General features: G+C 34.6%; 1 protein-coding gene across 1 annotated transcript in view; it reads left to right on the forward strand.

The window, feature by feature from the left end:
* Positions 1 to 13,336, forward strand: part of PID1 (phosphotyrosine interaction domain containing 1) — a 92,932-nt gene extending 79,596 nt beyond the window's left edge. Inside the window, exon 3 of the mRNA XM_007422865.4 lies at positions 11,484 to 13,336. Coding sequence (XP_007422927.1) covers positions 11,484 to 11,960 — 477 coding nt within the window. The 3' untranslated portion in view covers positions 11,961 to 13,336. The remainder of the gene's footprint in view (positions 1 to 11,483) is intronic.
* Positions 13,337 to 13,586: the final 250 nt, after the last annotated feature.

Below are 13,586 nucleotides of genomic sequence, written 5' to 3' on the forward strand. Positions count from 1 at the left end.
TGAATCTCTCTTCTCTGGCTGTACTCCAGTAACTAAACGTTCTTATGTCTTGCCTAGATTAACTTTCATTTTGTTTCCTTTCCTTCAGTCCTTCTTGGATTTTGCAATAAAGGAGATATGGATATCTGTATTTTATGGTATATAATACCAAAAAGCCCGCAGTGCTTTCATGTGTATGTTAAATGATAAAATAAAGTCCCGAGGCCAACAACTATGCCTTGAAATAACCAACTACTGATACCATGTTCTGAAATAGTGTCTCCAAGGATAGTACCACTGTAAAATAGTGTTCCCCGACCGCAGAACTCAGAAGGACACCGTAGCTGATACCGACAGTTACCGGGAGGTCTAGCAGAACCAACAAACAATACAGGGGCCCAAACCTAGATTGAAATGAATCCAGATAATTCATCTCATTCCAAAACTTGTGAAGACGTAGCTGTGTGCTCTGATAACCTGACCAAGCATGGAATATTGGAGACTAAAAATTATCCAGCAGATTGAGACTCTAGGAGATATTTTCAAAAAAAGATCTTTTGCCAGAGGTTAAAATTCTAATTGGTTCCTTTTCTTTCTGCTAGTACTGTTAGTGCTTTAAAAGAAAAGATTCAGAAACCTATATGCTATTTTATTTAATATAATATTTCAAGCAACTCAACCAAAGAAACTGAAAATCATAAACTATAGCCATTTTTAAAATTTATCATATGATTTCGGTAGCCGTACTTATATCATTTTATAATGTGTCAGAAAGTAGACCAAGTATGGCTGTTCACATACTTAGATAATCTGTTAAACATTTATCTTTGCCTAATAAACTCAAACATGGTCTAATTAGTATCTATTTTTTAAACAGCTTCTTTTAGGTTGTGCCAGAGTTGTTCTTAAGTGGGTGGCTATATAAATGTTTTAAATAAATAAATAAACATCTCATATATTCAATTTTTGCTAATACCTGTTAGAAGAAAGCAAAATCCTGAAGATTAATACATTTAATATTCATGATATTAGTACATAATTATTTAAAGACCACCAAGATAGTTATGGAAACCTCTTTGAATACTTATATATACTTCATATTTATACTTACTTACATTTCATTTACATATAAATGGAAAGTGCCATTCTACATAAATGGTTTTGCTTTCATTGAACTGATCGATATCAAACAAATTATGCACTTGATTTTCTAGAAATGTACAGAGTTGTCAGAATAAACAGTTACTGTCTAGCTTAGATGAAATATACAAAAGTAATTATTTCCTTCTCATATTTAAGAAGTGCCATGCTGTCAAGGAACATGAAATGAGAAGTATTGTTTGCTTATAAATTGGAGAGAATTCTTTCCTATCCAAAATAACCAATCTTCGAAGGAATTAACTGACTCCAAATTTCATTGTTTTCTCTATTTTTTTTTTAACCATTTTGATTAGATAGTTGATTTTGTTATTATTTTGTTCCTCTATGGGTAAAAAAGAAAAGTGTTAATCTGCCAAAATGGCTTTAAGCATGTTGTTGTTTTGATTTAATTAGCTCAAATGTGTAAATATGGCTATTGCAGCCAATATGTTACATGAAGTAAATTTCCAGGCATCATGTTAAAATAAAGCAAATTTTGTTTTGTGCTTCTAAGAGCCTTTTACTTTCCACCCTTCTCAGCCAATTTCCAAAACAAAGTATAGAATCTCAGAGTAAAGTACTGTAAGCTACTATTACATTTGCCAGAGGATTTATTAAATATCTGCAACATGGATTAAAACAAAAAAAATGAGAGTTCCGTTCAAGTAAACTAAAGTACTTTGTCTTCTTAAAGTCATCTATTCCTAGTTTCGAATAACAAGTCTTACTAAATGGGACCCCTTAGTATTGTTATGTGTATTTCAGTTTTCAGAGTAGTGAAAGTTGCCCTAACTCATATTTAGTTTTCTTTGTGAGGAAGTCATTGGAGACATTCTGTAATATTTGTTTATATACAAATAATGCTAGCTGGGCATTAATAAAGGCACTTAAACTCATTCTAAGAGCCACTGTTCTTTCACTGAGGGAAAGCTGCCAACTCAACATTTTGTGTCTCTTTCTAAATTAATTCCAAAAAGTGTATGCTGGTCCTTTTAGTTTCTTTCATGGACCCCTAAACAGCATTCTTTAGTAGAAGAAACAGCCTGTTCATAAATTTGCTTGAGTTAGAGAACTATTGGCTAATCTCATTAACAGACAGACTAATACTTTGGCAGTGATTCTCACATGTCCAAGGCTCTGATCAGGTTTACTTTCTCAAGCAAATCTAAAGGCAAAGATGCCTTGGGTCATATTGAGCCCTTGATTACTACACGAATACCACCGTGCAGTTTCTTGGCAACCGTATAGGTGAGGTTTACTATTACCTTTTTCTGGGATGATTTTTGATCTCCCATTCTAGTTTAGATTCCTGATAATTCCCTAGTAGTCTCCCATTCAAGCTAGACTTGGTTTTACTTAATTCCTAGTCAGGTTCAGCCAGGTGTTGCCATATAAGACTCAAGCACACTGTTTGGATAGAACACCTGATCACAGAAATGCAGACAAAAATAATTCATGGGAAGATTATCCAGTTAGTTCTTTATACTAAGAACAATATACATATTAATGCATGTTTATATTTTTATAGGCCTGAACTAAGTGAATTCTTTTATTACAATAAAGCGTTTACGATTCAATAGACCAGTTGTGCATAAAAATGCCTCATGTTCTACCTCCATGTTATATACATCCCTTCTCACACTGTGCTGTTGTAGCAGCAGATTGACTGCTACAACATGTTTTGGATATAGTCTCTACTAATAGCAGTAATCAGCTTCCAGCCCTTATTTAAGTTGCTTTAAGTTGAATATAATGCCAGCATTGAGTGGTTTTGCACTTATACATTTTTGTAATGAATGCTTTTTATAGAATCCTAAGCTGTTTGGTATAATTAATTTAATGTGTGTACTGTTTGCCTAGTTTTTGGCTTTTGCTTCTTGGGAAAGCAGAATGGAAATGTAAGACTACCAGCTGCAAACAATCTCATCTAGTGATTCATTTAAAATGTCAGGGTGTTGCTCAGAATATTTATCTGAAAAGGTGCTGTCCTAATATTCATGCCATTTGAAGTGAATGGCATTATCTTTTTACTTAGATGGGTTAAGCAGTCCATTTCTTGGTTCTCTAAATCAAGCTCTGTGTTATAATATTTGTGCATTCACCTAGAACAAGTTCAGTTATTCTGATATGCCTTCTCCTGATGTTTTCCTAAGGTATATTAAAAATGTGTTCTTTCATAATAGATGCATTTTGTGAAGGATTTGTGTCTCTCTGTGTGTGTTTATAGTTAGAGATTCCAATTTTCCATTGTGCCTATGTCCTTAAATATTTGTTTTCATAACTCCTGAAATGTCTACTATTAATCCATCTACAGAATCATACAGTAAATGTGTTTGCAGCTCAAATTGGCATCTTATAAAAATAGGAAAATGAGTTTTTCATCTTTTACATTGTTAGCAACCTCCACAATTTGTTTATTTAGTAGAAGTGAAGGGCTGAGATCATGCTGCAAGATTAGAGTGTTGATCAAATCTGAATGGGAAGCTTTTGACTTAGAGTGTGGGAATGTTACAGTAATGGGTGACCTGAGTTCTGTGGCGTTTCATCTATATTTGGACATGTTGTCTCTTGAAGAGATAAAAGCTTTATTTTCTTGGGCAGACCTTTATTTTGGACAGTTGCTTGCTGATCTTTGATAGTTTATTCTTTTTACATATTAACACAGGAAATTCTCATACTTAGTTTCTTAACTGCACTGAACAATTGAACCAGTCTGAATATGGACTGAGCTGGACTGAACAGTGAACTATTTTCCCAGCTGGTTAAATTTTATATAGCATATCCTAGATTCATTACTTTATCTTGCTTTATCCTCATTCATTTATCCCACTTTTTAAAAATACCTGTATCTACAATAATGCAGCATATACTGCCAGTTCTTCAATCCAGTTATAGCTCAGTTCCCTACATTTAACTACGACTCTCCCTCTTCTGGCAGGAAAAAATGCAATTCATTGCTTTGTGGCATAATAGGATACTGGCCTGCAAAGTACAAAAGTATCTCTTCCAAGTGGTATAAATACAAGCAAGGCACAGTGGTGGTGGCTGCTTCAGGGCCTGTAGGCACAGAGATGGGCCTTCAGTCTTTTTAAAAAGCAAGCCTGACTGTGGTCTGTTGCAGGACCAGAACATTATCATAGAGGAATTTAGGCATTTGCTTGGAACAATATGATGGGAGAAGCTGGAGGAGCAGGCACCCTCAGTGTGCACTAATTAGGGCTACTACTAGAACATAAACAATCTTTGTTGCCATTTAGTGGTTATCTGGACTTTTGAAGCCCAGATTTAGTCTTCAATAGCTCTAGTACTGATGCAACCTGCTGGCACAACTCCAAAGAGCACTCCAAGCCACCATTGCTGATGTTCCTCTCCAACAGCAGTTCAAGGACACCAGGTCACATTTGCTGTCTTGAACATAGCCACTACTTGTTAACCGATGACTAATGTTGGGATGGGAGGCCCTGTATGAGAGGTTTGTGTTTGGGCCCAGAGAGCTTTATTAATGTCATTGTTTTTTCCACATGCATTGATGGTTTTGCATAAATCCATCTGCTGTCTGTGTACTGCTTCTAAACTAAGGATATGTAATCTATTACAGACTGTACTTGGTCTTTGCTTGACATGCCACATGTGGACAAGGACAGTGTAGGATGAGGCCACAACAAAAACTAAAATTAGTTAATTTAGTTAAGTACCTTTAATGTTGTTACCTAACATGCATTTAATAATTGTCTCCTTGTGTCATATACCGGGGGGCATATTCAAGGTTTGGGAGCTATTTGTTATGCCCTCTTGGCTTTAATGGTCTCTAGTATATAATATATATCGCTTTTATTGATCAGTATACTGATGTTAAATTCAGCATTACTGTTTTTCCAAACATGAAATCTAGTCTTCTGTTTTGTGATGAGATAACAGGTATTGTGATATAAACTACAGTACAGAGGATTTTAAAGGAGCAAATTTGTAATGGACACAACAATACTGACTCAAAGAATTGTGTCTCAGCCATACAAAGGTATCTTACCAGAGTTTAGTGATCTTGTTACAGTTTTTGAAATCATACATTTCAACAAAACTTCCTCAAACTTTGGAACTGGCTATTTACATTGTGGATAGACAAGCAGCTAGCAGGTCTTACTTCAAGGTTACCCTGTGTACTACTTCACTGTTTTGTGACTCTGAAGAATTATCTATCCAAATTTGGTTTCAAGATAAGAAGAAGAGGAGAAGGGTTGGTGATAATAGCAGTGAGTAGAGATGGCAAAGACTGTAGTTTCCAGTGTGATTTCTTCTCTGAATATGTTGATTTCTCCTGGCATCCTTCTGTATGCTTTGCACCAAGAGGATAGTGTACAGTAAATGTCACAAGTTGAACCGTTTCTTTGCTAAAAGAATAGTAGTCCTTTGTTTTGACTCAAAGCTAGACAAATTTGACAACAGAGACAAAGAAGAATATCCTGTGGACTATAATAGTGTCATTTTATAAAGTGCTTTTGTCTCAAAGGCACATTTTTAATACCTCACAAATAAATCATTTCAAACTTCATCAGTGTCAGCCACAATATCTACTGTCTTCACATATTAAGAATCCGGTTGACACATCAAATTATGCATTGGCTGTGTTTGATAAGCAAAACATGAAGGGAGAAGTGGGAGGTTTTCTTATTTTTTCTGTACCCAAATGCGATTTTTGCTGTGGACATCCTACATCCAGAGCTAGGTGAGTGACTTGGTGGAGTAGATCCACATGCTGAAAAATCCAAATAAGAGGAATTGTTACAATATAACAGTCCTAACCACCTGAGTTGTGGCTGGCAGACTTCTGGGCTAAGGAATAAATGAATTCTGCCCAAACTCCAGATGGGAGCAAGTTATGTTTTATTTGCCTGGGCCCTGACTGGGATAGACACTAGCCACAATGTTAACTTTGATTTGCTCACTATGTATGACCTTGTAATTTGTTTAAGTTTTGGCTTAGAATTCCTCAGGGACTTTGGGCCAGGCACTACTTCTCAGCCTAACCTACCTCAGAAGGATGGGATACAAATAATATAGATGAGGCAAAGGGGAAAGTAAATAAATTAAATAAAAAAATTGGCCTGTGTCATGGGTACTTGTATCTCTGTTGTAAGTAACAAAGAAAGGAAAATACAAATTAGTTACACATATTAAATATAATGTGTTATGTAATCTGGAAAAGAAAATGGAATTCCTTGCTGCTAATCAAGCTTCTGGGCTCACTTTACCTTTTTAAAATATTCTTTTAATTACAAGTTAAGTGATCTCAAACATTTTCTGTTACTTTCAGCCAAATTTACTTCCATTGCTTTTAGTGAACTTGGCTATGGCAAGTTTAACTTTGACTGACATCATATATTTAGCTCCAGCATATCCCTTGATGAAGACTCACCAAGTTTAATTTACTATTTTAAATTATGTGTATCTATGTTTACATTAATTTCTCACTCATTAAGATTGACTTGGCAGATAGTAAACAATAACTTGTCAAAACAAACCACATTCTGCTTCCAACTGATATAAAGTCTAAGTATGTATCTGAATTAATATGCATATAGTCCATTATAATTTTGCATGCATTAATCCATTCATTAATTTTCTGAATTACTGTATGTTTTTAAAACTGTAAGAATATTCGTATATAATTTCATATGCTACTTTTTCTCATACACATTGTTATATTCAGTTCTCTCTATTGTTTGCATTCTTGGTTGCAATTCTTAAGCTAAAAACTTCATTGCAAAATTTGGAAAAATACATATTCTGAAGGATAATTATATTCCAATCTGCCTAGTAGTGCATGATTGAAAATTAGATGAATTAAAAATGCACTCGTACATATTTATCCAGTATCATGAATATAAATATATGTAATTAATTTGCTCATATTTATTTGGTGCTGTTATTTTCCTTTGTTCCTTTTCTACCATTGCCAAAATATATCCTCCAAGTTCAGCTTATATAGTTTCACTTGCTCTAGTTTAGGGGCAGCCTTCTTGATTGGACTTCAGTTTACACCAATCTCAATCAGTATGTTGCTCTGAAATCTATGATAATTTTAGTCCAACATACCTGGAGGTTACAAGTTTATGGAAGACTTAACATAAAGTGAGATATTTTCCAACTTTTAAAAAAAGCTTTTTAAATACTGTTTAACTTTATTGCAGCCTGAACCTTGAAGTTATTTAGATGTGCTAACTAGACTGAATCTTATTTCTTGATAATGTTGTTGCTATAAACTAGCAACTTTGAAGATTGTTTGTTTTGATTTGTTTTTTATTTTTTTTTGTAAGTTTTTTGGCACTTCAGAGAGATTGTTGGGAATACATTACTAAAAGATGCATTATGAAATAGCAATGGACAAGCTGTACTCTTTTAGAATCAGGAATGTTTGCAGGACCTTATCTTTTGTGATAATTAGTAATCTGGAAATATATTAACACGGATCTGCTGGAATTGGCTGTAGGGCAGTGGAAACCCCAAAGTGTTGCCTGTCCCTGAGTTAAGACAGAATGTAATATCACATCTGGAGATAACTTGAGATGCTAGTAAGTAAGTAACTCTGGACTAAAACAGCAATATGAACCTAGCCAGTCTGGATATGGATCAATTTTCCACATGGAACTCTGCAGAGCATAACCCATAAATTAACATTTTTTGGCCTTCAAATAATGTTCTAGAATCATTTTGTTGAAAAGACCTGGCTCCAATAGAAGTAGAGATTGCTCAGGCATTTTGTTTAAGCTCTATGAGGCAATTGCACTTGTGTAATGTAATAAATACATCCCTTCACAATTGCTTAGATGGGTATCTTGAACTAAGGCAAGCAGTATTTTCTTTAATGATAGTTCAACTAATTAGTCTGCAAAGGCAACCAACATTTAAAGCTGTGGAATGAATAAGAGCTTGCTTAAATAAATTGTATCTTTTGTTCTCTCTTTGAAAGTTTTTTCAGTGTGATTATAGGGCAAGGCAGATTTTCCTGGGCACTGTTAAAAAGCCAACCAGCCATTATTCTTATAATAGGTTAAGAAATTAACATGTCTAAAATCCACTAAAAATTCAAAGCTTCAGGAAATTAATTACTTTGGAGAAAATGAATTAATAAAAATTAAAATTAAACTAGAACACAGAAGTGTGAAAATGGTACAGTTCTGCAACAGTATGTGCAAAAGTAATCTGTGTAGCTTTAAGAAGCAAGAAACTAAAGGATTTTCTATATGTAACAATGGAAGAAAGCCATGATCCTTATATATGTAACTATACATTTAAAATCTTGGTAAAATATATTAAAGTAAAATACTGAAAGATAGGAATAAGAAACTCTTGCTTTTGCTTCTGACTTATTTGATGAAATAGAACTCCTGGACCCCAAGAAATAAACATTTATATAATTTCAACCAGTGTTTTAGAATCTTTTTCTATACATAACAACTGTATGTAGGAGTCCCTTGCTGTGCATTGTTTGGAAAAGATATAAATAAGAACTTTGGGCATAAACAGGAAGGGAATGACTGATAGACCTTGTAATTTCATTTATTTAAAAGCTTTCTTCTCTCTTTTTTCAAAGGAATTGAAAGGAGCCTATTACAAATTAATCAATGAAATAGCATTAGAGATTAAAACCATAGTCCAGCGTTTAGCGAGTTTTACTGGGTTTGGATAACTTGCAAAAACTTGCATGATGGCCTGGTGTCCACAAAAGCTGAAATTTCATAATTATGAAACCTTATGAATTTGGCATTGTTGTGTGAGATCTAATGCAATTAAAAAGGAAAAATTCTGAGAGGTCTCTGTGTGGGGGGTTTGGGTTGGAAAGGCATTGCTGACTCCTGCTGTAATCAGAGGGCACTGATAGTATACTTCCAACAAACATATACATTTTAATGAAAAGCTTTACTTAAAACAAGGGTCTCTGGATCTAATGAAAGGCTATTGCAGAGCTTTTCAGCTTCTCAAAATAAATTCTAAATCCTAGGCTACTGAACAAGTGGTCTTCCATGCTGTGGTCAACTGATTTATATATTTTAGTATTTTTAAATATTCATATTATTTTTATCTTTTATAATTACGATAAATTATATTAAAAGTATGTTCCTGTTGTATATTGCCTGGAGATGTGTAGCAAAAATTGGGCATGGGGATCAGAAGGTGTCGCTGAACCCATACAGTGGCTATGCTGATTTGTGATTGATGAGTTTGTTTTCTACCCCAGCTGATGTTTTTATGTGCCTTACTTTTCTGTTTTTCTGTTCTTTCTGGTTTTGTTTTGTTTTGGTTTTTTTGTGTTGCTCTTTTAATAAGAAAATTTTTAATGAGAAAAAGATCAGTGTACACGGCAAAACTCTGATATAAATTAATGACAGATTCCCATTTATTTTATTGTATGAAAGATAACATTGATCATGATAATCTCTGCAAGACTGATAACTTTTTCATCTAAACTAATGGAAAATGCACAGAGATGCTGCTGTTTAGTGCAGATTGAGCTTTGCGAAATATTGATATTCAATTTTAGTACAACAGGTGAGAAATGAAATCTTTTTTGAAACAGATGGACATGTCCCCCTATCATTTAGCATGTTTCTCCAGTAACTGTTGACTAGTCTTTCCATGTTGTTTTAAAGGATTAAAAAGTAGTGGTGGGGAGGAGGCGTTGCATTCTATTTGGAGGAAGGAGCTGAAAGTTAGATATGTGAATGTTTGTTTCCTGTTAAAAGATCAAGATGGTGAAGTCTCTTGGAAGGGAACTAAATTTTGTGGCATAGCAATGTCTGAACACAATATACAGTTTTTGTCATGGATATTTTGTATTGTAACATTGTTTCCTCCCTCCCTCCCTCCCTCCCTCCTTTTTAGTTTATGACTGTAAATTCTATGAAGCAAAATAAATAGGTTCAAACTTTTAATTAGCACCATAAAAAGCCTTCCTAACCTGGCATCTAGAAAGGTTGGAATTACAACATACTGCATTAAATTTCTAGAATTCAAGGCTACAGGTAGTCCTTGCTTACCAACCACAATTGGGACCAGGAACTCCAATGCTAAGCACCACAGTTGTTAAGTGAAAAATCACATGACCACACTGGAGTTACATTACTTCCACTTCTGTTGTTAAATGAATCACTGCGGTCATTAAGAGAGACATCATGTGACCACAGCTTGCGTTTTCAGTTCCACATTCTCCATTAATTCTACTTGTTGGGAGCCAGTTATAAAACTGGCAAATGGCAATCATATGAATGTGGGCTGCTGCAATGGCTGTAAATGCGAGGATTGGTCACAAAGCTGTTTTTTTTTTCCCCCAACCATTTTAACTTTGAATGATTGTTGAACAAGGCAGTTGGTAAGTGAGGACCACCTGTATGCTAGCTGGGAAATTCTGAGAGTTGCTGTAGCCTCAACACAATTGAGAACTCTTTTTCAATGTCTCATATGAAATAAAGATCCCTTGCCTCTCTCATATGACATACTGTAAAGGTGGTTAATGGTTTTAGTCATTGCAATTTCCTAATTGCCTCCTTCCCCCTGCTCTGAAAATGCACAATTATAATAAAGCATATTTCCAGGCATATCTGTTATATTACTGGAAGACAGCTTAAGTATTTTAATTTTTATATTGCTGTTTGGGAGGCTAGAAATAAACTCAGAATTTTAAAGCATTTGTATATTTAATTATTACATGCCTTTTTGTCCACTCTCTCTCCATTATAGCTTGAGTGTAAGAAAGGTAGTTCCCATAAAAGAACATCTTTGCATATTCCAAAGTTGAGAATCCATAGGCAGAACTAGACAAGATACTGATTATAGTAATGCAATCAGAGATCAGGGTAAATATCAAAATAGCAATCATTCCCAACAAGATCTGATGAAAATCACTTTTCTGAACATGCTATTTGCAGTTCAAGGGAATAGGAGCTTCCCTTAAAATGCAAATTGGACCTTTGCAGAAACAACTTTCTGAAAAATTTTGGCAGGTACAGAAATAATTTTTCAACCCCTTCCCCCCCATCTCTCTGCAGTTCCAGTGCTGTATTTACCTACTGTAACTAAATGCATATATTTTATTTATTTATGTGTTTGTTTGTCTAATTTATATAGCTACCCATTTTACAAGGCCAGTGACTCTGGATGGCATACAACAAATTAAAACATTTTGAAGGAATATTGCACACTGATTCAGTATTATAGGGGCTTTGTAAATCCCAAATTAAAAATAGTCTTTTGGAGATTAAGTTCTTCAGAAGTTTTCAATAACGTTGATGGATTTGGTGGAACAATTACAAGATATTATAATATTAGCATTTGGATGACTAACTTTTTTTCTTTTTCTCTTGTATCAGGTTACATATTTGGGGAAAGTTTCTACAACAGGGATGCAATTCTTGTCCGGTTGCACAGAAAAGCCAGTAATTGAATTGTGGAAGAAGCACACTCTTGCTAGAGAGGACATCTTCCCAGCTAATGCCCTCCTAGAAATCCGCCCTTTCCAAGTTTGGCTTCATCATCTAGACCTCAAAGGAGAGGCCACTGTCCGCATGGATACCTTCCAGGTTGCTCGTATTGCTTACTGCACTGCTGATCACCATGTGAGCCCAAACATTTTTGCTTGGGTTTATCGGGAGATCAATGATGATTTGTCCTATCAGATGGACTGTCATGCTGTAGAATGTGAGAGCAAGTTAGAGGCCAAGAAGTTAGCTCATGCCATGATGGAGGCTTTTAAGAAAACTTTCCATAGCATGAAGAGTGATGGCCGGATCCACAGGAATAGCTCCTCTGAAGAAATGTCTCAAGAATTAGAATCTGATGATGGCTGAACTTAATTTTTTTGATGATTAAGCAAAAGCAAAAATGGCCCTGGGAACAGAAACATATAGATGATGAATAAACAACCATTCGGTTTGGGAATGATGGAATTCCCAATATTTGACTAATCACCTTTTCATTTTTTTTTTTAAAAAAGCAATTCAGAAAATTTCCTGAAAATATGCTTCTTTATTATGATTACATAACATTGAAATCTGCTGCTGTTTTTTTTTTAATGTGATAAGCTTCTTGTTTAGTCATTTGTCCATTTCATCTTCCAAACTTATTTTAAGCCTTATAATTCAAATTCTTGTCTTGCTGTTTGTAAATTATTTCAATTTCCTTGTTGAAATTCACTGAGCAGATTTAACAATGAGATCTTTCAAAGTTTGTTGTTAATATGTGTTATGGTAGTAAATAGGAACATCTTCTACAGAGAGAGAGAATACAATTTAAAGACCTACTGCTATCTTTTTACCATTTCCCAGACTGAAATTTCTACCTGCAGTTTGACAGCCTAACAATTAATCCACATTTCACAGTTTGAATATTGAAAGATGCTTACATTTACACATTATAATCATATGCTATATTTTATTTTATTCATTTAATCTTTTAAAATGTACTTTCAGTCACATATTTCCCCTTTAGCCCCATTGTTTTAAAAGATGAACTGCAGGGATGCCAAGTGAATGGTGGGACACCTGAATGTAAACTCCCTCTCTTTGATACCTTCTTCAAAAATCAGACCACTGCCTAAGGATGAACGTCCTGGATACTAGTTGGATACTAATGCATACTCTCCCTTGGTCCTGGCACAAATTAGTTTCACAGCAGAATTGCCACAAACTGAATCCATATTAGCTTATTTACCTGTGCTCCAGGGTCCAGTTTAAGCTACCATATTAATCATAGGGCATCTGATAATGAGAAGTATAGGATCCTTTAAGATCAGGTTTGACAGCAGAAAGTTTATTGAGATTCAGAACATCCTATTAATGTTTCCAGATGAAAGGGTTCATAGATATTTTTTTTAATGTTTAAAGACAAAGTGCTGATTACTAATACATAGGTAATGCTGCACTTCATACAATCTTGTTCATAAATTGTGGTAAGGTTAGGGGCACTGGGCACCTTACAGACGCCTTAAAAGAAAGCAAATCAGAGCAGAAAGCTATGGAAGTCTCTTTCATTGTGTCTAAATATGCACCTGTGTGTATGTGTGTATGTGTGTGTGTGTGCGATCACTATTAGAACATATAGATTGATCATGGGAACATACTGAGGAGGAGTTGCACCTTTAATAAATATGCTTATTGCTTTCCAATGTATGTAAACTATTCTGCAGCTTAAAGGCATTCATACTTTAATAAAAAAAGTTGGAATTAAAAATTAATAATTTCAGACTTCATGATTTTATACGTGCGTTCCTAATCTACTAATTCTGTGTAATAATTACAATCAGCATAATAATAGAAAAATTGGCCACTAAGCATTAAATCATGAATTATGGCTTCTTAATACTAGTTTGTACTTTTATTTTGATGTAGGTAGGCATTTTGCCTTTTCTGAAAGGCTTTTCCACCTACCTTCCCCTCCACCCTTTCAAGCTATTAGACGTTCAGATCTCTATGAAT

Source organism: Python bivittatus, unplaced genomic scaffold, assembly GCF_059951505.1.
Source record: "Python bivittatus isolate LINGU-HERP-01145 unplaced genomic scaffold, Pbiv_v1 ctg000980_np1212, whole genome shotgun sequence".
Lineage (NCBI taxonomy): Eukaryota > Metazoa > Chordata > Lepidosauria > Squamata > Pythonidae > Python > Python bivittatus.